The following is a 23,746-nucleotide window of genomic DNA, read 5'->3' as shown; positions in this document are numbered from 1 at the left end:
TTCTAGAGGTGAGTCCGCCCAACTCAACACAGCAGCAACATTCCCTACCTCTTAATCAGTATTTATTACCCTTGTAAAGGTTCGTCATAAAGCATGGGCTCTGGACAAGCCCATCACCGTGAGGAAAGTAGTTTCCCAAGAAGGATCATAGCCTCTCTATGACCATGACACAGTCCTACCTGCAGGTCTGATGGATAGAGGGGTTACCTGATGCCGGCGGGTGAGGGTGCCGTTGGCCATGAGTGGGTTGGCATCTTGTGGTGAGACCCGGACGCGTTCCAGTTGCGCCGAGACGTGGCGCCGTTCCTCCTCCAGCGCCCGGGTCAGCTTCTCAAACTGGGCCTCTTGTTCCTTCACAGAGGCCAAGATGCTGGCGGTCGACTCCACCTCTGAGTCGTCCATGAAGGTAAGGGGCGGAGCCGCCGCAGGGCAGGGTAAAAAGGAAGGTGGACCACAGAGGGAGGAGGAAGGAGGGAGAAGGCCTCCCTCACTTCACACTACCGGGAGAAGGTAAGAGAGAGGAGAGAAAAGGTCACAGGTCAGAGGAGACAGATGAATGATTAATCCCAGAGCCAAAGATGCCCTCTCACAGTTTTACTGCAGTGCAGAAAGCGCGCCACCACCAAGCCTGGGAGCCCATCACCAATATCTGCTCAGGCAGCATCCTTTGCCCACTACCCTCTTTAACATGAAGGAAAGTGCAATTAGATCCAAGTCTCTACAATGTTGGTAGGAGAGGGAGCCTGTGGCTAAGGGCTGTAGTCAAGACATGAGATTAAAATTATACTATTTTTCTCCTGGAAAATTTTGATGGCGTCAACTCAATGAAAGTTGTAACTCCGCAATACAAACAAGTACTCACTGTCCTGCAGGGGACAAGCCCCTTCTAGAGAAAAGGGGGCAGTACAGATCTGACTTAATCTCTCCCAAATCTGAACACTGAAATTGCTGCAGTAGTGGCAAATTATACTCGATGAATATGCTAAATTAAAATGCCAACAAGAAATGGAAGCAGTAAAAAAGGTCCCATCATCAAAGGCTGGAAACAAAACGTAAGGCCCTCACATTGAATCCATTCATGAAGGGGCCTTCCTGCTTTTCAAAAACCATACTGCAATATTGAGGGCGAAATATGTGCCTTGGCTAATGGAGACAAGAAAGAGAAAGAACCACAAAAAATTCTATGTGTAAAAAGGCACCATTTTTAGTGACCTTCAGCTCTTTGTGAAGTAGGAAAAGAACATTAGGCTCAAACTATGAAACTGTAGTAGTTCATATTCTAACCTCTAGACAATCAATGGCTGGCACTTCCTACACCTCTGTTATCCTGCAAAAGCTCTAAGCAGACTATATTTTTACCTCTTTACTTATTCTAACACAGGGTAAATATCAAAATATCTAGAGGGCTTATGTGTACTATTTATACAATAAGTGAGTTAAATAGAAATGAAGAGTTCACCATACCCTATTATGTAAACTGCAAGTTGGCTAGTAAATGGAAAGGCATTGTTGGACTTAACGGGGTTTCTCTCTTACAACTTGGCTATGGCAGACGTGATGGCCAGTCCAAAGCATACCGTGCTGAAAGGCAGGTTTTAGAATCAATCCTCTCCCCTATTCCCCACCCTTTCAGCAACCCGTCAAGAAAAAAGACAGTTAAATGTTCTCATTCTTAATAAACATATTTCCATACACACCTGTTAAGAGGTCGTAACTGATTGGTTTAACAGAGAACAGCTCAGTCTAGATTCAAAAAATCATGGGAGAAGCATCCCAGCCACCACAGCAAGGAGGAAGCAGGAAGGAGAGAGCTGCAGAAATATTTGGAGGAAAAATGGAAATGAGAGGAAAATAAAATATACCCAATACATTAAAAAATAAGAAGAGCAATGGCAGGTATCGGGAGAAAGACAATCTGGGAATGGAAGGGAGTAATTTAAAATATGACTTGGAATTGCTTAATGTGATAAATGCCGTTTGGACTTTCTTCTCTTTTCAGATACCTGGACCTACCGTCATATCAGAGGCTCCTCTACTTGCACTTATATACAGAACCATGAGGTTATAATATGGATAAAAAGTGACTTACTCCCTGTTCCCAGCAACCAAATTGGGGGGGGGGGATGCTGTTGGAATGCCCTCCCCCTCCTCCCCACCCCTGAGGCAGAAACCTCCCGGCCCAGTCCCAGCATGCCCACAGCAGCATTGAGAAACCAGCGCAACAGTGTAGTGGGTAAGACATGTGGTGACTAGCCTAGGCTGAGCCTTTTGCTTCAGTTCCCTTTCCCACGCTCCCATAGCCCCACCAAGCAGACACCTGGGCCTGTTTGCCTCAGATACAGGCATACCTCGGAGATATTGCGGTTCATTCCAGATCACTGCAATAAAGCAAGTAGTAATCGTTATGCTGGCCGAGGGTCTTGCCTTCAATTTGTGAAAAAAACGCAACATCTGTGCAGTGCCATTACACGAGGTCTACCTGCATACGCAGCATTCAGCAAGCAAAGAGGACCCAGAGGGACTGATAAACAGGTGCCCAATAAACTCTTTAATTAAGTCTCCATTACTAAGACTCCTTCCAGTGGATCCAGTCCCTAAATCCAAGAATACGGTAGCACTTCTCTAAATTCCTCCTACCCCCAGCTCTGGGCTCCCACAATCACTTATCAACTCCCATTCTTCCTTTCAGTCCAAAGCCCACTGTGACTTTCTCATATTCCCACCCTACATTCCAAGAGGCAATTCAAAGGTCTTTAACAAGTACCCTTATAAAAAAAAAATGCTGCTCCCTTTTCATCTCCATTTCTTCATTTTAAGCACTTGCCCTCTTCCGCTCTGTACAGTGACCTCTGAACCTTCCACACAAGAGGACTCGGAGTTCAGGAGGGATTCTTCCAGTTCTGGGTTTCAACAGGGCCTGGACTGCAGTTACCACTCTGGCAGCCTCCGCCCTGTAATTTTCTTTGCTAATAAAAGCTCAAACTACCACTACTACGGGGCATACAGTGACAACACTCCCCGCTGCACAGAGAAACTGTCACCCATCCATCAGCGGCCACTTTTTGCCCTCACAACTTTAATTCAATAAGGGTTTAGGAAGGGTAGCAGGGAAATTATCCAGGGCTTGAGGTCAGGAAGCAGTGTCTTCTATATCTTCATGGCTTTAAAGCTGACCACCTGGCTCTAATTTGGAGGACACCACAGTTACATAGAAAGAGAGCAGATGCCTAGGCCTTAAAAGCACCGGGAGATTTTCTGTCTGAAAGAAGACAGAAGCAGAGGCTGTGAAGAACAGGCTACACTCAGAAGACAGGCCCAGTCCTGGCTCTGCACTAGCCAACAACAGCAGTAAGTACCTGCCATGTTCTCATCCGGAAGACGCCAATACCACCAGCCCCATCTAACTCACAGCTGCTGTAAGGATCAGGTGAGATAATGTACGTTATACAAATGTGAGGTATTAAGTTGTTTCAAGAGTTAGTTTCTCTCCTCCAATTACATTACTTAATGGTAACGCCTCAGCCCAAAACTATTTTGTGTAGTAGATGAAATTAACCGGATCAAGAGCATAACTGGGTCCTACAAAGCAGATGAGCTGGTTTCCCTACTCCAACTCTATTTACTAAGAGGTCCCACCTAGACCAGTGTTTCTGGGACACAGGTGCTTCTCTAGTGCCTGGCAGTCATCACAGCATTACACATCTTCCATAGTAAGTTCTTGATTCCTTATTTGAGGCCTTTGCAGTTTATTACCAAGGAGAAAGCAAAGGTGAAAAGAACATTTATTATCCTAGCACTCGTTACAACAACCCTAAGGAAGGAAGTTTAATTGCAAACCTGAAAACAGGCCCTAGGTGAAGAAATTACCCAAGGTCTCAGTTAATAGCAAATTTTTAATTTAATCTCAGATCTGTGCCATTCCAAAGTCGGTGTTCTCTTTCTATTACATGCTGTCAAGTCCAAAAAATACAAGTGCAGTGTAAGATGTGTGGTCCAGCCCCTCTCCCCTACAACCCTTGAGAGCTTTCTTCCCCAAATATCACACGAAAAAGGGAAAGAAAATGTTTCCACTTATCTTTAAGTTAAAGGATTATCCATATGTCTACATATAAGATATATGTGGGAAAATGGACATAAATAGGAGGAAAAAGCATATGTGGGGGAAGAGAATGAAGCAGTTAGGCAAACTACAGTAAACTGCCTCATAACTTAAGAGACTTAGGGAAAGCTTCTTCTCCATGCACACACATCATAAATATACCGGGGTTGCCAAAAAATGTATACAAGTGGACACTTTGGTCAGCGTTGTGCAAGCAGAAGTTCTCTGTAATCAGAAGTGGACGCCGATGGGAACCACTCTCAGCACCTCTTGTAACCGCAGATGTCAAACGTGACTTGCTTAATCTTTTGTTATTAGTATATATTGAGTATAACAATCTTAATAGTTTTCCTTTCTTAAAATGTGTATACATATTTTGGCACCCACTGTATATATGTGTGTGTATATACATGCGCATACTTACATCTCTATGTATATGCATGTACGTGTACACATACACACACGCTATAGACCACAATCTGCAAACCATTAACTGACTTTGGCAGTTAGAGTCAGGAAGGTCTTATGAGTCCAGGCCAACACAACACCTTTCCAGGTTTGCCACTTAATATTTTTAAATGAATTACACTTGCTCTTACTAAAAAAGGACCAAGGAATTCCCAAAGTGAAAGGGTGGAATGGGGGGTGGGAGCACATAAAGTGGACCTTAAGGACCTTAAGGACCTTAAGCTATTACCTTAAGGCTAGGTTTTCTGAGAACAACTGGTTTTACTCTTAATGAGCCATAGGTCTGATAGACAGACCGCTCAGTCTACAGGAAGCTCCCTATCCAAGCAATGACAACAGTACAGATGCAGTCTCTTTTGTAAATATTCCAAACCAAAAGAAGTTAAATTGATTCAAACACCAAGAAGGGACAAACAGCTGGACAATGCAAACCAGACAGCAGGGCAAAAAAAAAAAAAAAAAAAAATTCTTGCCAACAGCAGTCCCTGGAATGATTGTTCTACTGTAAATTGTGTAAACTGACTGTAGAAATGTAATTTGGAATTACAATTCTTAACAGTTAAGAATACAGACTTTGGAATCAGACTGATGGGTTCAAATCCCAACTCCATCGCTTCTTAGCTATATGACTTTGGGCAAAGTACCACAATCTGTCTAAACTTCAGGTTCCTTTTTTTGTAAAATGGGAGAAATAAAATACATAGGATGGTTGCGAGGATTGAATGAGACAATCCACATAAAGTGCTTAGAAAAATATCTTGACACACAGAAAGCTATTAATATTGTCACTAATATGAGTACTACTAGAAATAGCAACACAAGGGACTGGAGTCTTGGCGTTGTTGGTAGGGCTTTTCAAGAAACCACATGTCTCCACATGCTCCCCTCTCCAATTTACATACAGCAGCCCTGTAAACTACAGGAATTCTTTAGTCTCAATGGGAAAAACAAAATAAAAGTGCAGACTAGGGGTCAAAAGACCCGGGGTTCAAGTCCTGACTGCCAGAAACTAGCTGTGATCTTGGAGAAATTATAATCCCTGGAAGCTTCAACTTCTGTTACTTTTCAGAGTTCAGCTTTAATGGGCGAATATACGTGAAACTTTAGGCTGAGTGACTCTGAACCTCTCTCCTACCTCCATGCAATTCAGATGTGTGTATCCAAAGACATAACCAGAATTAGGCAGCAAGCCTCTGTGGAAAGAGGAAAAATTATTTGTCCTGAGAACTCTAAACCCCACAAAATAGTCTTTGGGTTCTTAGGATAGAAATTTTATCTTCTGTAGCCAGCCTAAAAATCAGCTTTCCTCCTTTTTTCCTATCTATTCATTATGAAACCAAAATCAATGTTACAAAGCTATGCCCTTCCCCTAAATGCAATAAGCAAGTCTCTTCTTCTGTGTCATCCTAGGGATTTTTAAATGGCTTTTTTTAAAGCACACTGAGCACCTTCGTACTAAAGATTACCAACCAATAAAATATAGCACCTGTAATGCTATAGAACTGTATTACATAACATTCAAGCCAAGAAAGGTGGGTCCTCTAGATACCTAAAAGGTATCTATTTGCCTTAACTGACATTTGCCTCAAAATTCAAAGCAATTATTCGTGTTCAACCACAGAGCAAATTGCCATTTTACTTTTAAATCAAAAGAATATATTTTGTTAACAGTTTTTCCATGGCTTCTTATCACAAAGAGTGCGAGTACCAGAGTCCAAACCCCACCCACCACTTGATGTTCCACCATCCGAAGCTCAGTCAGAGCAATTCAGGCCTTCTCCCTTCAACAGGAAGACTCACTCCTGCTGCACTAACGCTAAGAAACTGGGCATGATTTGCTTTAGGACCAAAGAGGACTCTGCTCACTCACTTCACAATCTCAACTGAGCACTTCTCAGACTTACGGCCTTGTTTCGGTGGTTAGCAGTTTCTGTACTTCCCTGTGGATCTGCTTTACACTAGGCCCACGTCTCCACTTCACAGCACCCAGAGTCTGACTGAAGAAATCTCACTTCCACGAGGAAGGAATGGATCTCACTGTGTCCATCATGAACCTCGCTGATGAGTTAAGGGAATCTGGCACATCACCCTCCTCTTAGGAAAGAGCGATACATTCTGATGGGAGTTTCAGAGAAAAGGAGGAAAGTATATCAAAGTTTAAGAAAATACTTGTTACATGGAAGTTGAGCTGGCAACCTCTATAGGTCAACAAGACACCCTAAACTTACTTCATCTTATAATCCTAAATCAAAGTTACCTGTCAGGATTTAAAGTTTCGACTTCATAAGAAAAAGAAAATCACTTCCGCCATCTTAGCCCTAAATTCAGAAACCAGATGGAACATTCTTCTTGATCTCTTTTCCCCTACTAAGTATTCTGAAAACCCCCAAACCATAACATACTAAAAATGGCTAAATGCTGGACTGGCTTTGAAGCAAAGGAAGGGTGTGGCTCCCCGCGAGTGAGGGGGCCCAGGACTGAACGGGTATGGAAAGAAACAAAACCTGCTTCTCTCTGGAGCATGTATGACACACACGCAGGACTGGTCTAACAAGTCCTCTGATCTCTCAGGCCAGGCCGCCTCCTCCTCCTCCCCCATCACCCACGTGCTTCTCCAAGGCCCTCTACTGGGACAGATAACACAGAATTTTCTCTCTGTCCTGAGAGTCTGAGACACACTAAGTGACTTACCTGGATCCCTGTAGCAACCCTGCCAAAGGCACCTCACCTAGCCTTATAAGGAGAAAGCAGAGCTTTAGGGAGAGGCCGATAAGGAAACAAAGATAAGAGGGAGGGGCAAAAAACAGGGCGGTATCAGACTGGAGGAAGGGGAGAGGCCAATTCCCTTGCTCCTTCCTACAAGAGGAGGTAGAAAAAGAGAGGGAAGTCAGGTAGGTACACAACGGGAAATGAGAAAAAGTCTAACCGAAATGAAAAGGTACTGTTTAATTCTTGTGACAGAAAAGAGAAATCCTAACATTAACTGGGCCATCTTCTACCCTTCCCTACCCTAGGCGAGAAAAAAAAAACGCATGGAAAAAAAGCTTGACCTTAGGGTTTACTAGAGATCACCCAACTGAACTCACATTCCTTTTTTAAGGAGGCAGTTTTTCACCAACCCTCCTTACTTTCCATCTATGGCATTCCCACCATTTCTTTGCCCATCATTTGAAGATGACTCGGAAAAGCTGAAAGCATGTAATTGAGTCATATTTACACAGTCCTGCTTCTTCAAAGCCCTGAAAAGAGCAACAAGGCACCCCACCCCCTTCTATCAGATTTAGAGTACAGCTCCCTTCTGAGACAAGCAACAGAGAGAAGGTGTCAATCTATGCGGAAACCAAAGGAATTGTCAATGTCCTATCTCAGCTACAGGACAGAGAGCTGAAGGTAATGTTTCTCCCTAAGAGAGAAGAAAATCTGACCTTACAGGGGAAGAAAAGTTGTGAGTTGCTAATTATTAATCTCCCCCTACAAATTATCACACCTAATCTCGGCGACCTGAGGTAATGTTGGCCCCCTTTTAAACTACATATCAGAAGTATTCAGTGTCCTGCCTGAGGCCATCTTAGCTGGTAAGCGTAGGAAACACATCTGTTCTACTCCAAGTCCATGTTCTTTTTCCTTGATGGCATGAAAGGAGTATGATCTTTCTCCGCTTCTTGTGGTTAAAATCCTTCTAACTCCAATTGAGAAGTTAACCACAAGTAAACTTTTGGGGAAGGGGGAAGGGAGGTGGGTGGGTGAAGGCTACTAGACCTTTGGTCTTACCTTCACTTTAAAGAACAGGACCTTAGTTCTGGGGAATAGCTTGCAGTCTCCCTCAGATTTCCCACGTTACAAGGAACAAGAATTCAGGAGGAAATCTGCGAGGGACCAAAGTTGTACTACTTTGTACACAATCGTCTACCTTTCCACTGGAAGGCCCATTCTAGAAATCTGCCCACATGCCACATTCTCTCATCACCCTCACCTCAAGAAAGAAAAATCTAATCACTAATATCCCTGCTCTTACATTTAATGTGACATCTCATTAAAACAAATGCAGAAATCAGAGCTGGGGTTGGAAACAGAAGGAACTAGAAGCAGGAAAGGTCGTGCTCGCCAGCACCAGAACAGAGGGGAGGAATTGTTCTAGTGGTATGTTAGCAGTCTGCCTCTAGGGCAGCTGTCCTCCGGCAATCAAAGGCCGTTTGTGTGTGGGTGCTCAGGGACGAGCCAGCTTGGCAAGAAGTTTGAGGACTCAGCCATCCAATCCACAAAGTGAGAGAAGAGATGCCTGTTTCACAGCTGGAATGGAGGGCAAGGAAAAGACAAAACAGGGAAAAAGGGAAGGAAGAGGGGAAGAGAGAAGTGCTATGGTGCTATTTCAGTCTAGACAGAGGGGGGAAGAATCCCAGAAAACTACCAACCATTCCCTAGTTATGTGCAAACAGAGACTTGTCAGTACCTCTCAATACTGAAATCAAAGAATGCATAGGTTTCTTCAGCTCTGGATGTAATGGGGTGCCAATTAGAACGATGAGACCTGAAAGGTAAGCCCCAGCATTGCCTGTTTCTGTCACTTTCAGACCCAACAAAATATCTGCAATATATACAATTAAAAAAACATTGTATAAACATCTCTCTCCTTCTAGAATTCCTTTCTTAATTAAATCCAAGAGATCTATAAATAATAGTAGCACACACAAAACTCCGTGAGATCCCCAATGCTAAGAGACCACGGACATTTATATAACTCAAGTGCTGAGATGCAAAAGGCCACGGTCAGAATTCACACTCCCTAATCCCTCGGAGTAGCTAGATGCTCAGAGACCCATTAGACACACAAAGGCTGCTCTCTTCTCAGCAGAGCCCCGCAGCAGAGCTGCTCTCCAGGGACAAAGAGATTTCACAGGAGAACCACAAAGACATCGCCCCTCTCCGTTCCCCCACTCCCAGCTTTCTCACTTCCTGTCACAGTAGCACCAGACCACAGTCTCCCAGAAACAAACAAATACAAAGTGCTGGATTCTGGGCTGCAGGCCAACCGCATTCCAGGGCATCCTGTCTACCAATCACCAGCCAGAGCTCCCACTTTGCCCTGCTCAGTTCCTTATCATGTTCGGGAAAACAACCCTCCTCCCTGCCCCAAGCCAACACTACACAGGACAAAGCTCAGGCCTTTAAGAATCAGCAGAAAGATACTGTGTGTGGATCTAAGGATTCAGAGTGGGTGAGGGGAATTTTAAGATTCCTACTTGGCAAATTTCTTCACTTTGGAGGCACTGCACAGAGGATTTTAAAGCTACTGCTGCTATTACACTCAGCTCAGCCACATGTAATACGTCCCAAAGAAAGCTTCATCACGGCAATCTGATCTCCCGCCTGGATTCGGTCACTGGAATATTCCCACCTGGAGGACTACTTTAGGACATATCCTCTGTCACCTTCTCCATCACCCATTTCCACTCTTTTCAAAGTCTTTCCAACACTTTTCCCCACAAGCATAAAGTTGATTCCTAAGAGGCCCCGCAGAGAACAAACAAAGGCAGCAGGCTCCACCCTACGAAGAGGCAGGACACAGGCGGCAGCAGGTGCTGGGAGCAAAGTTCCCTGCTCCCCAGGGAAGGAGAGGAGGACCACTAGGAATTGCACAGTAGCCCTGGCAACAAAGAGCTCAAGACAGCAACCTCACTCGGCTTTTTCTGCTCAACACTATCCCCGGAGTGGACGAGGGGCTGTAGACTTGGAACCTCGTCAAAAAAGCCCCCCTTCAAAATAAGGGTCCTCAGCTGCTTCCAAGAATGGGATCACTGATACATTTTTCTATTATCTTGTACAAGCCCACTGGACGTTAGCCCTAAACCTCAGAAACAAAGATGCAGACAGTTAGCCAGATACCCTTGAAATCCAAAGAAGTAACACCCTGGGTCCAAAGGGCTCAATTCCACTCGCACAAAGCAGAGCACAACTCAGCACCGAATTCTCTAATCAGAGGAACACCCACCTAGCAATATGTATGCTACCCTTTGTCATCTTTTCTCCTTCCTTTCTCTCTCCTAGACTCCTTCCCTCCTTGGATCTATTAGAAGTACTCTGGGTTAACTCTGATTTAGACAGTACCTGATGCAAAAGGAACTAAGTCTAAAACAGCACCACTTAGAAGAAATTAGTCCATGTCTGTATCTCACGGAACCAGGTGGAAGGAGGTGGGGCAGGAATATATGCAATAGTTAGCCAGTCTAGGGCTGGACAGAGAAAGATCGTTCGGCAACTCTGTTTTAGAACAGAGCTTCAATAGCAGGGCCTAGCCCCTGCAAGCTATCACTGAAGCACACGAAATCAACAGTTTGAGATCTGTTACCTCGCATTCAATCAGACTATAACTCCCTTTTTCTCTCAAGAACTGAAAAATGAGTTACAACTGTTAGTATTGTTATCAGATTCTCCCTCATTCACAGCCTCGGCCAAATAAATCAGTCAATTAAGCACCATATAGGATGAGGTGGACACAGAAAAGCAGATAAAAATAGTAGAGTCTAGTAGGAGAGCTTTCTGAGATACTTTTATGAGAGAGGGGTGAAAAACACACCCCAGAAGACAGAGAACTGGACACACCTGTATCAGTGCTGCTGCTGCTGCTACAAAACAATGCTTGACAGGTTCTGCGCCTCAAATGGAGCAGGTGAGACAGAAATGGAGTGCTGACTCAGAAATACAGTCAGCAAAGGAGGAAAGGAGAACAGCATAGCTGACCGATTACAATTCAGTATGACTTCACCAGAGGTTCTGGTTCTAACTGTATCTCTAGCTGTTTGCAGACATATTTAGAAAACTTAACCCAAGGAATAACGAATGGGTAAGGAGAAAGTCAAGGGAGGGGCCCAAAGACTTAAGCTGAATACTCAATGGTTGAAAAAGCATGAATCTGTTTTGCTAACTTTCCACATAGCCCTTTCTCACCAAATCAGGCCGAAAGCTGAAAGCACTGGGGTGGGGGTGGGCTGGGGGGGGAAGCAGAGAAAAGAATGTGATTGGGAAAGGTTTAGCTACATTCCAACTAGCCAACATCCTGCATAGTATTAAAAGTGCCAGAGAATCCAATCCCCACTACATGAGAGTTTGCTGGGACTCTGCTAACACATCCAATTCCTCTGCCACCAGCCACCCCCCATACTCTGAAAAGCAGCATAATTGAGATAGCTTGATGAAGGCACCAGCTGTTTCCACCACTATCCCTCCCCCCAACTCCAGAGACCACAGTTCAAACTCACATCAAACACTTAATACAATTGACGGGCCAGTAGGAAGGAGAAGCCTGGACTAAAATAGCAGGAAGATTGCCAACTGGCCCCATTTACAAGGAATGCTTTCTTGGCTCAATTTAAAAATAAGAAACCTTTGTCATCCACTCTCCTTTGCCCAATTATGTTCTCCTTTCCACAACCTAACTCTCAGTGTCAAATGGATTTCAGTTTCTTCGCTACAACTCCTTGAACTATTTTCAAATGTCAGAAAATAGAGGGGAGGTATAAGGTTGAATGCAAAATAAGATCTGGGAGATTGGAAGGCTTCTTGGACTGCAACCGCCATACCTACAGGGCTCCCACATACCAGCAAGAAGACAGGAGTCCACATGACACCCTTCTTCATGTTTCAAGGAAAGAAGGGAAGGAACGTTATGCTTCTGCGCTTGAACACTGATGGTAACCCAATTTCTCAAGGTATGGGTGGCCAGTTAAAAGTATTAACATGGTCAGCCTTCCCCCACTCACATTTTAAGTTGACCAGAGTTAGCCAAGGAGGAAGGGAAGGAAGCCAGCACTTCCTTTTCAGACAGGAAGTAACATTGGCCCTTCCCGTTGAGTTTTAAACAAATTGTCCAGTTAAGTTTCAATGCTAACATCCTCTCCTGAATTTGTTCCACAATTTCAAAATGCGGAGGGGAAATGGAGATACGATCTAAAAGTTTCCCTTCCCCCTAAGAGGCAAGTCCTCCATACCATGCTAAAGAGCTGGCATAGCCCCGAAATCAGGTGGATGTCTGTAATTCCCAAACAATACAGGATACAGTGGTAGAAAATTTGAAATTAACCACCTGCTCACCATGTCTACTGCCATGAACTATTTTTCTCTGCTTCTCATACTAATTAAATGACCACCCACCTGAGCAATTATATAGCTATGTAGCTTAACTCAAATGTTTGGGATTTGGGTCCTCAAACCTGAAGGATTAGAATCACCTGGGAAGATTTTTTTTTTAAAATACAGTCTCCCAAATCTACCTCCCCACCACCCGCTACCTCAATTTCTGGAGAGAATGCCTGGGAATTCATATTTTAGAACATCCTCATAGTGACTCTGATAGTCGGCTGTTGGGAACCTGTGTTGGCCTCTCCCTGACAACCCGCTTACCACCATATTCCTCTTGCAAAAAGGGCACTGATTATAAAACACATTATTGGGGATTGCGTTACTGTTCGTGCACCAGACAGCTCAGATCATCATTCACTTTGAATTAGAAGCTTTTTGAAAACATAGATTTAAATATAAGGATAGATGGAAAGAAACAATCCTAAACCCTGTATTCTAGACTCAGAACCTAAAAAGAACGTCCTCACTTCTTTCAGTTTAACTTTCCTCCAAGGACTAAAGAGCTGTGCCACATTTTCAAAGACTGGTTCCATATTCCATCCCCAAAGAAGTCCAAAGTCCTAAATCTAGCATTCAAAATCCTAGATAATTCTAGCCCAGTTGATAATATAATAGAAAGAACCAGAAACTCTGGATTCAAGTGTTACCTCTGACACTTATCCAAGCAAGTCACTTTAACTGGTCTGAATAAGAGCAAGTGAGTAGCAAAATGTTTTTAGAAGAATCATAAAGAGGAATATTTCCACAAGAAAGCATGTGTCACTAAAGACTTAGGAAAAAAGAATGAAGAATGGCATTGAAAGACACACTTTCAAGACAACTACAAACATCTATAAATGTTGAATATATGTCAAGCAGTTATTTAAAACAACTTCAAACTTTGGGGGACTCTGTGATTGTCTCGAGTATTTCCTATGCAAGATGATAAAGTTACTTGACCAAAGGAAAAGGGGATGGAAGGGGAAAAAAAAGTTTCGTGATTGAGGTCATCTTCCACAGACGATATTAAGTAACAGGATGACAACTACACAGGTATAATTAAAGGGAAGAACAGAGGGTCACCACGTCGAATTCCAGGGCTAAACTAAGAAAGATGGCGATAGAGAGACTCCCTCACTAAGGGACAGACTAGCTAAACCAGAACCCTTTTTTTTTTTTTTTTTATTTAAGTGTGCTTTTCCAGGGCCCGTCAGCTCCAAGTCAAGCAGTTGCCCCAATCTAGCTTTGGAGGGCACAGCTCACAGTGGCCCATGTGGGGATCGAACTGGCGATCCTGTTGTTAAGAGCAGAGCGCTCTAACCAGTTGAGCAAACCGGCCACTCCTGAACCATAACTCGTAACTCGAGAGGGAAAGTAAGAATGGCTGCTTCAAGACACAAGTACTCGTAATCAAAAATCCTTTTACTTTCCCATATGGGATTGCCACAGAACGTCAATCACTGAATAGTTGGTGCTTCTTCCTCAATCCTCCCGAAATCGATCAGGATGCTTTAATAACCCTTCCTGCTCAAACATACACATGGAGAGGGAACACAGACCTACAGGTAGTCATCAGGGATGCTCATCTCCCCCACTGTGCAAGGCAGAAATAGGGGTATGGTGCCCTATAAAGCGGTTTCTGAAAGCCACGAGATCCCAATGATTAGGGCTTTGGGGAAGCAAGAGATTTTTGGTTGAATGAGTAAAGGGCAAAGCAGCAAATAAGTGGGGCAGGCGTAATATTTGGCCAAAAGCACATCAACTAAACCAGTAACTGTACTCAAAAGGGAACTGTACCAGATCTAGGTTGTCACTTCTGTTCACAGAAAACTGATTTAGTAGATAAGAAGGTGGAGAAATACATTTCTCTAGGGAAGAAGTTTTTTTTATCTCATTTCCCAATTACATAAAAGTTTATTCTAAGTAAACTTGTCGTTCTGTTATCATTCTCCAAAGCAAGGGTCATTGACCTATGCAAAATCTGCTCCTCTGCAAATCTTCTGACTATACTCACATGAACTTCTGCAAAGGGAGAAAGAGGGAGGCTAGGTCAGGTGTCGCCTCAACCCCTTACAAAGAACATACAAAAAGGTAACAGCTCTTGTCTCTGGGGTGGGAAGGGAGGAGACAACTTTTCTCTGTGCTGTCTAGTCCAAGATGAGGCCCTGTACCACCCTCCCCATTCTCCCAGTAGCCACCCGTTGGTCCTCCCGGAACAGGTCTACTTCTCACGGCCCCTCCACTCCCAGCCTTGCTCACTAGTAACAACCAGGCCCAGGGGCCTTTGCACTTTTTACTCAAGCTACATGACTCCACCCTAACTTCTTTTAGGTCTCTCTCAAACATACCTTATACATAAGTGAGGCCTTCCCTGACCCTTCTGTTAAAAAAAAAACCTCACTGCCACCCTCGCACCTCTTAATCACCACTCTACATACTGTGCTTTATTTTTCTCTCAATAGTGTTACCACATTCTGACATACTATGTATTTACTTATTTATTATCTGTCTCTTTCAACTAGAATGTAAGCTCTGTGAGGTCTATTTGGTATACTGTTTACTCCAATGCGTGGCATACAGCAGACTCAAATTTCTTTTCAATGAATGAAGATGTTTTACTTTTTCAATGAAAACAAAAAAGTTAAATTTTACAAAAATAAATCAACTTTGTTTGATTTTTCCTTCTATACTTTTTTCCTAATTGCCATCTTAGGCCCATCAGTTGGGGTCTCCTGCAGCCTGACCTGAGATTTGGCTGACCTTCAGGAGGGTAGACATTCAAATAGCCAACTCTGCCCTGGTTTAACAAAGTAGTCAATGGAGAGCAGAACAGCAGAGAGGCTACCGAACTCCCATTCCAACAAAGAAACAGTGGAAAGCAATCAGATTGGCACCAACGTCTCCTTTAAAATAGACTACTCTATTTTAAAAGTGTGCTGAATATACACCAGCTACTTTATTTCAATGAGATTTATTTCACTTGCAATGAACTGTAGGTGCTTTGATAAAGGTATTGAAAAGTTGACCTAGTTTCTATAACAATGTCTTATATCCACAACCATCAGAATATATTTTGGTTTCTTAAAATATAAGCTCCCTATAACAAACACCTTTTCACTTCACAAAGAGAACTCTCAATACGCTACTGCATTCCAATACAGAACTTGGGAAGCACACACAAAACTGATGTTTACTCTGGGAAAAGTAAATTTCTCTTGCTCTGTCAAATGAACCAAAATGAGTCATTAATTAGTAAATGTGGATGAGATCTGAAAATCAAAAAAGATAAACTAATCCAAATTATTAAGAGATCAATTTTCTTGGATCAGAACAGTTAATCCTAATCTTTAGCACACGAGTATGGTTTATTTTATAATAGGAATCAAGCTTATTCCATATTAAGTGTTAGTGAGGCAAAGTGACACCATAAAGACCACCAACCGAAGGGTGAAAAAAGATGGGAGAGGCAAAGGGAAACACCAGAGAACAGGAAAGCAACTGAAAAGGAGAAAGCATAGGAAAATCAGTAGAGGGAAATGTGAGTTAAAAAAAATGAGTTGGTGGGGGAGTTATGAAAGGGAAGTTATGGAGTGCCAATAGAAATTAGTTTAAATACTGTTCAGAACATTAGTTTCACGGGTTATTTAAAACGAAGGAAAACTAGGCTGGAAGAAACCTAGAAGTTTCCATCTAACACATATTTCCCACAGGCCACAGTTTGGCTTTCCCATATATAAGAGCAGACCTCTTTCTTGGAAGCATATTTCTCACAGGAAGCATTTTCTACATGAAACTCACAATTTCTACATGTCTCAGTTTTGCAAATGTCCATAAATAAGGATTGAAATAGAGAATGATGTTTCCTGGACATAAAAGAGGGAGATTTATTTCAAGAAAAGGGATAGATAGTAAAAGCCTGCCTTCATTTCTATGTAATTGCTTCCTGTACAATCACTCAAAATGGAATATTATCCTAAAAATCTTGGACAAGTGTGACTCCAAGGTAAAAAAAACCTAGTTCAAAGTCAAGAATAATAAACCGAAACAATGCGTTTTCAATCCATTCTCTGCCAAAATTAAAGTTTACCCTGGGATGCTGGAGTACTGTCTGTCTCTTAAATACAAAAAGGTGGGAGAAACTTGTATTGCTCTTTTTCTCCCTACAGTATCCAAGTCTCCGAAGAAATTACTGCAAGACAGTCAAGCTTTGCACCTGTTTATTTTCCCACACTCACACTCATACTTTATTCAAAGTTGTCCATTCCCAAAGCACCCTTATTTTGGACAACCATGCCCACACAACTCCCCAAACTTGCCTGTATTACCAAAGACACTTTTTTCCCATTAAAAAATAAAGTTAGCTTATCCATCCCGGAAGCCCATTTATTCTGTAATAGAAGTGTCGATATCTACCATTCGAGTTTCAGGTGTTAAGAGACCTTAAAGGGCATTTAGTCCAACAGGCAAATGATGTTTGAATTCATTTAAAGCATTCATTCTTACAGCAAACACTTATGAGCTGGTTACTGTCATATGAATTTTACGTATATTAAATCACTTAATCATCACAATAATCCTGAGGTGGTTAATATTATTGTCCTCGTTTTACAGACAAGGAGACCAAAGCATAGAACAATGAAACAATTTGCCCAAGGTCACACAGCTAGTGAGTGGCAGAGCGAGACGTGAACCCAGGCAGTCTGGCTGCAGCACCCATGCTCTTAACCACTGTGCTCCACTGCCTTGCCTCTCCATGTTTGTGGAACTCTCAGACTGGAAAGTCCACTTGGTCAGCATATTGATCAAAAAATATAGAGTAAGAAAGCATTTATGGCAAAATGCTAACGACTGGTACCTACGTGAATGAAGGGTACACAGGGGTTATTGTGCTATTACAACTTTCCTGAAAGTCTGAAATTTTTTCAAAATAAAACAGTAAAGAGTTGCATTTATCATTATATAATGGGACATGTTTTGTGAAAGTGATGACCAAATGACCTGCTGGTGAGCAAAGGCGGCTTCAAAAAAACAAAACTCTGGATCCTGATAAGGTCTCCACTACACGCCTGATCTAAATTGCCCACACCATTCCAGTCAGACTGAAGGACCCACTGGAGAGAAAGTGGCCCTAAAATTGGGGAACACTGTCCCTGAACCAGAATTGTAAGTGTGGGCCATGTTCTGAATGCTTAATATTTAATAATCAGCAATTCCAAGCAGAATTAGAGGGACAAATTACTTCTAAAGATACATTATACAATATCATTAAATACAAATCAATCCATACCCTTCTTTCCCCCTTGTTCTAACCAGAACAGTTGTTTTTCTCTCCTTACAATCTCCCTGCCAGGCTCCCTGTCAATGCTCTCCATAGGAAACCTTGGAGGCAGCTGCATTTAGGCAGCGCAATCCCTATTTCAGCTTCTCATGGCATTTAGCCCCTTTTAAGAGGAAAGAGAACATGAAATAACATACTGATTACCTACGATACATTCCTTTAGGCAAGTTTCTTGTTACTATTATTCTGAATTACCCATGAAAATTAATTTGGGTTCTTAAACTCATAAACTTCCCAATACACTTTGTGAACAAAATCTCCTGAAGTTTCATGGCAGTAGCAGTGGCAAAAAATACAGTGATAATCCAGACACACTTTTGTTGAAACACTGATGTTCAAATTATCATCCCAAGCTTTTTATGTTTGTATTAACAAGTATAAAAATCAATCACTTCCAACATGGCTGAAAGCAGTACTTGCCTGCCGCTGCCCTAATATGTTCCGGGTAACCAGTCCCTCTCCCCTAGAAATGGCTAAACTAAGGTTTCAGTGCTTTTAACAGCTGCCGATGTAATGAAATGAACTGACAAGGACCCTTACTTTTTTATACTATTCTTTGGACTGCTTGCCCAGAAAGGAAACAGGATTAAAAAAAATTTTTTTAATTTAAATCTTCATTATTTCAAGAAACTTTACTTAAAAATGAAAGGTGGGAGATGTGTGAAAGTTTGAAACTACAGACTACAGTAAAGTTGCAAAATGACATTGCAGTTGTATTCATCTATGTGGTAGTGCTTCCTATCTCAACTTCCCTTCAGCGTTTCCCACAAAGGTGCCTCACTCATTCCCATCAAGTGCCTTTTATTTAACAAGGTTTACTGAACACCTCGGTATACACCACACACTACCATAGGTGCTAAGAGAACACAGAGATAAGCTAGTGCCTATACTCAAGCAGCTCATAGTCTAGAAGGAAAGACAAAACTAGACTATTTTAATACAGTATGATAAACATTATTTGATCTACCTGCTACAACCCTCTACCCTGCAAGTTGGCAATATTATGCCTGAAAATTCTCTGGAAGAAATTTCACTGATAATCAAATTAAGTTTGAGTCATTTCAAGTAAGTTTAAGAAATCAGGACAGCAATGCTGTGCATATGGAAAGATCTCTGTTCTAAAGATTGAAATAAGATCCATTCTAGCATATCCAGCTCCCCATGGCTTTATGGAAAATGGATTTTTCACATAGGTTATTCCAACATGAGGGGGTTGGAAATCTAAGTGAGGACTGACCCTCTGCAAGATAAAGCACCCTGGCCTCTAGCAAGGGCTCATTTCAGTTCTGGATATTTTTTCTATTCTCTCTGGAGAATGGCGGTGTATTAGTGGTTAAGTCCGTGGACTTTGTAGTTAGTCAGACCAGGGTTTAAGCCTAGCCTTGGCCCCTTATGGGTAATGAGACTTTCAGCAAACCTCAGCTTCTATAAGGCTCAAATTCCTTTTTAAAAAAAACACAAAAAACAACAGTTGTTGTGGGAAATTGAATAAATGGTTTATGCAAAATGCTAAGCATAAAAAATGCTAAGCAGTAAAAAAACAAGGGGGGGAGGTCCTGGCAGTTAGTACTGGGGGCCATCAGGTATCAAAATAGAAAGCAATAAATTACACAGAGCTAATCATTTTGTTGTTCCAAATGAATAGTGATCTATGCTTAATTTATTTGCAGCCATCCCTAGGGAGCAGCTACCTCAGAAACCTAAGTGAATTGCAATTACTTGGAGCTTTTTGGTGTGTTTTTTCTAAGATTTCCAATAGTACCAATTTTTATACTACCTGAAAAAACATGTTCCAGCCCTTCTGACTCTCTGTAACGGGAACCCTAAGAAAGGCACTAGAACTCTAACCACCCACAAGAGACCCCCACCTGGAACACAGACGGTACATACCTTAGTCATATAACAAAGGAACCAACAGTATACAGGAGTCAAACAAGGAAAGAAAAATCTGCACAACTCATACTTACTAGTCATTTTTTACCCCAAAACCAAAAGGAGGAGCAAAACAAAAAAATAAAAGGATGCATGCCTTACTCTATTTCCTGAAAGAACTAGTAGAGGTGAGGTAAAAGACAATCTTCCATCTTATCATGCAAAAGGCTCTATGGTACATACCAGTCAAAACAACGCCTCAGTTCGGGGAACAGTCCTGGCTGATAGTTAGCTGGGATGCTCCCTGCGGCGACACAAAGCCCAATATTTAAAGCTGGACCCAAAGCACCAACCACTCAGTCATCCAGAACCTATTTTCAAACTGCCTTTGTACTCCTTCTTCAGATTCCCTCATCCCTCCCCCTAAAGGTTGAGTAGGAAACCGACACTCTGGCAGCAACATGACCAACCCTTCAAAGATCCACCAAGAAACCTCTCTAGGCTGGAGTCAAGGCAGAGAGACATTTGAAAGAAAAACTGGAAAATCTTAAATAAGAACTATAGCCCAACAGACTGTACACGTTGGCTTTTTTTCTTCCTTTTTAACTGCACTTGCTATAATTATGAGATCCAGGTATTAAAATCTTACTGTAGCCCTCGCATAGATTACATTAGTTTAGTTTCCTGTGAAGCCACAAACTTACAAGTATGAAATCATCTTTCAAGAAATAATCTCAGTTCTAGAAAAGAAATTCAAGGAAGTGTTCTCGTCTAAAAACTGGGTTTAGAAGGGGCACAAAATCTGAGATTATAGGTACATACCAGTTTAAAGCTAATGAGCAGTTTACATATTAAGGCCCATCTTGTTACAATTAGGGCAGTATCTAATCCAGCTATAATTTTCAGACTGATTCGCATTTTCAAAGGGAGAAGGAAGAGAACACCCAGTTTTCAGCTACTGATGAGTTGGCTATGTAATTATCTAGAATCAGTATTTTTGCAAGAATGCATTTGCAAAAACAAATCTTAAGATTAAATATAAAATATGAAGCAGTCATGGGCCTTCAGCTCTTAACAGATTTTTTATTTTATAGCAAACAAAAAACTCACCTCCAAGAAAGAACTGTTTGATTTAAAATAAGAACTCCCCTTGTGCTTTCTCAAATGCATTCTGAACACTAAAGTTTATATAAGTGTTTTCTCTCAGCCTAACCTTATTTAATCCATGGCCCTTTAAGAGAGCACAAAGCTGAAAATATTTTCAGGTGTATTGCCACTTTGGTGAACTAAATAAAAAGCAGGATTAGAATTTCCTTATGCCTTTAAGCACATAAACCAAACACTATCGTACTTGCAGATTGAACATACAACAACACATCGTGCCATCAAAGGTAGTTTTTAGAAGAAAAGGAGATAACAATTCATTTAACATGGATCCATCTGTTTTCTCTTATAAGGCAAAGCAGGGAGGCAACGTCTAGCAGGAGGGTGAGGCTCCCACCCACCACACCTGGAAAAGTAAAAGAGGGATCCACCCAGGACAGCAGGGCTGAAACCGATCTGGGCCGTTCAAACTCTAGGGGGGGAAAACACCACCATTTAAGCTACAAAACTCCCTGCAACTTTTCACTACAAATCTAATGATAAAAGAAGAAAAAAAAAGTTTTGAAACATATGAAGAGCCATATGTATAACTAGCTTCCGACCCGGACAAATTCCTTTCCCAACCCACACGCAACATGCCAAAAAAAACCAACCTTTGGTTTAGGCTCTGAAAACAGAAGTTTGTTAGCTTAATCCAGAAAAATATATAAAATCAAAGAACACACCAAATTGTAAATTCACAGAATTGCTCTCACCCTTCTGAATCTATTCATCGCCCTCTATTAGAGAGACCTAGAAGTTTGTTTCTGGGTCTTGAATATTTTACCTTTTTTTAATATAATACAATTCCCCAAAGTAAGTAGAAAATAAATTAATAATTGCTTAAAAGTCACCCATTAACATAGCAGACTCTCGTCTTTAAATTTCCTCAGGTTACCGTAAGACAAAAATTCGACTTGGCTTATCCTCCTTTACCCGTCTGGACACATTTTTTAAAAAGGCACACACCTCAGATGTGAACTTCTAAAAACCAGTCCTTTAAGAAAGAAACCCAAGGCTTCGTCAATGTGCTGAGAAAGACAAATCCAGCAAGGTAGTTGATTTTTCACGACCTCTTCCTCCTTTCAGGATCTTTCCTGGTCTTCTTTCTCTCTCTCCCTCTTTTTTTTTTTTCTCTCAGCTCCAACACCTAAAATGGAAGTTGCACCCAGCCAAAGGATAGGGAGCCTGGGTGGTGACAAACTGATCTAGCAGCCCTACCCCCTCGCTTTCCTAAGTGATGTCAGCCCCTGAGAACTTCCAATAGGAGCCAGGCATAAATCAGGGAGCTGATTTTATCCAATAGGAAACTTTATTATAGGAAATGGGGGGGAAGGAGAGAGAGGAGGAGACAGACAGGGGGAAGTTTTATATATATATTTATATTTAAAGTAGAGACCATACAATCTCTGAAGAATTACTGCAGAGCTCTGCTGGGGGGGTGGGGGGGTGGGGGGCAAAAGAACAAGGGATTTTTAGAATGGCCTGCCTAAGAATCAGTTCTCTTTGATGGTGGTGTTCTGGCTCCCTCTCCCTTCCTTTCCGGGTGGGGAAAGAGAAAAGAGCTGATTTTATATGCCTGCTGCTATTTGGTTTGTGGCTTTCTACCCCAAAGCATTCTCCCAAAGGGAGACAGGAAGGGAGGGAGAGAAAAATCCTAAAAAATAGGATTATTACGTGTTGATTGGGATGGTAGGGTATACCTGAGGTAAACTCTCAATTTCATTGTTTTGGTTTAATTGCATTAGAGCTAATTAGAAAAAATAAAGGTCTGCACTTGTTAACAGTTCTTAGCGTCTATACTTTCAACTAGAAGGAAGCTGAATCCACTGCGCAGTTAAGGACAATCACTGTCTTCCCCTTTGCCCCCAAATTAAAATAATATCGGTTTGAGGGGCAGAATAAATGGAATCCAATAAACAAGCAATACATTTAGAGGAGATAACAGCATGTGTAAGGAAAAGCAAGTCTCACATCAAGAATATTCGCCTTCTTTGTGAACTTCAAGTTTAAGATAATCTAGTTTATACATTCTCTTTTTACACTTGACCTAAATTAAGGATTATACAGGTATTCTTCTGAGTAAAGAGTTATCTTAGTATGTTCTATACTGTTAGGTCATGAAGATCAGAGACTGGATTTTTTTTTTTTACAGACTTAACAAAGACTAGTATTTTATGGTCATTCAGTAGTTACTAAACAAAGATGGTAATAAATTGAAATTTTCCTTTTCCTATCTTACTGAAAAATCTAAAATCTATCCTGTAGACTGCTGATAAATGAATCTTCATAAAGTTTTCATAATCTAGAATAGTGGTTAAGAGTATAGGTTCTGGGCCGGCCAGGTGGCTGAGGTGGTTAGAGCTCCATGCTCCTAACTCCGAAGGCTGCCGGTTCGATTCCCACATGGGCCAGTGGGCCCTCAACCACAAGGTTGCTGGTTCAACTCCTCGAGTCCCACAAGGGATGGTGGGCAGCACCCCCTGCAACTAAGATTGAACACGGCACCTTGAGCTGAGATGGCTCAGTTGGTTGGAGCGTGTCCTCTCAACCACAAAGTTGACGGTTTGACTCCCACAAGGGATGGTGGGCAGCGCCCCCTGCAACTAGCAATGGCAACTGGACCTGGAACTGAGCTGCGCCCTCCACAACTAGGATTGAAAGGACAACAACTTGACTTGGAAAAAAAAAAAAGTCCTGGAAGTACACAC

The 23,746-nt window shown here is 42.0% G+C and overlaps 1 protein-coding gene across 13 annotated transcripts in view; it reads right to left on the bottom strand.

Annotated features, from left to right (window-relative positions):
• Positions 1-22,236, bottom strand: part of CTNND1 (catenin delta 1) — a 44,499-nt gene extending 22,263 nt beyond the window's left edge. For 3 of the 13 annotated variants that reach the window (XM_019715394.3, XM_074336419.2, XM_019715395.3), the window contains exons 1-3: positions 22,005-22,235; positions 1,698-1,811; positions 208-497 (exon numbers count right to left, since the gene is read on the bottom strand). In XM_019715394.3, the coding sequence (XP_019570953.2) occupies positions 208-402 (195 nt within the window). In that variant the 5' untranslated portion in view covers positions 403-497; positions 1,698-1,811; positions 22,005-22,235. Of the gene's footprint in view, positions 1-207; positions 498-1,697; positions 1,812-20,135; positions 20,197-22,004 lie in introns of all 13 variants that reach the window. The other 10 variants (XM_088789600.1, XM_088789601.1, XM_019715390.3 and 7 more) reach the window with 9 other exon arrangements.
• Positions 22,237-23,746: the final 1,510 nt, after the last annotated feature.

The sequence above is a fragment of the Rhinolophus sinicus genome, chromosome 14 (genome assembly GCF_057876585.1).
Source record: "Rhinolophus sinicus isolate RSI-liver-muscle chromosome 14, RSI-T2T, whole genome shotgun sequence".
NCBI classification, from domain to species: Eukaryota; Metazoa; Chordata; class Mammalia; order Chiroptera; family Rhinolophidae; genus Rhinolophus; species Rhinolophus sinicus.
The sequence above is the reverse complement of the archived record's forward strand: the minus strand, read 5'-3'. Positions and strand labels throughout refer to the sequence as shown.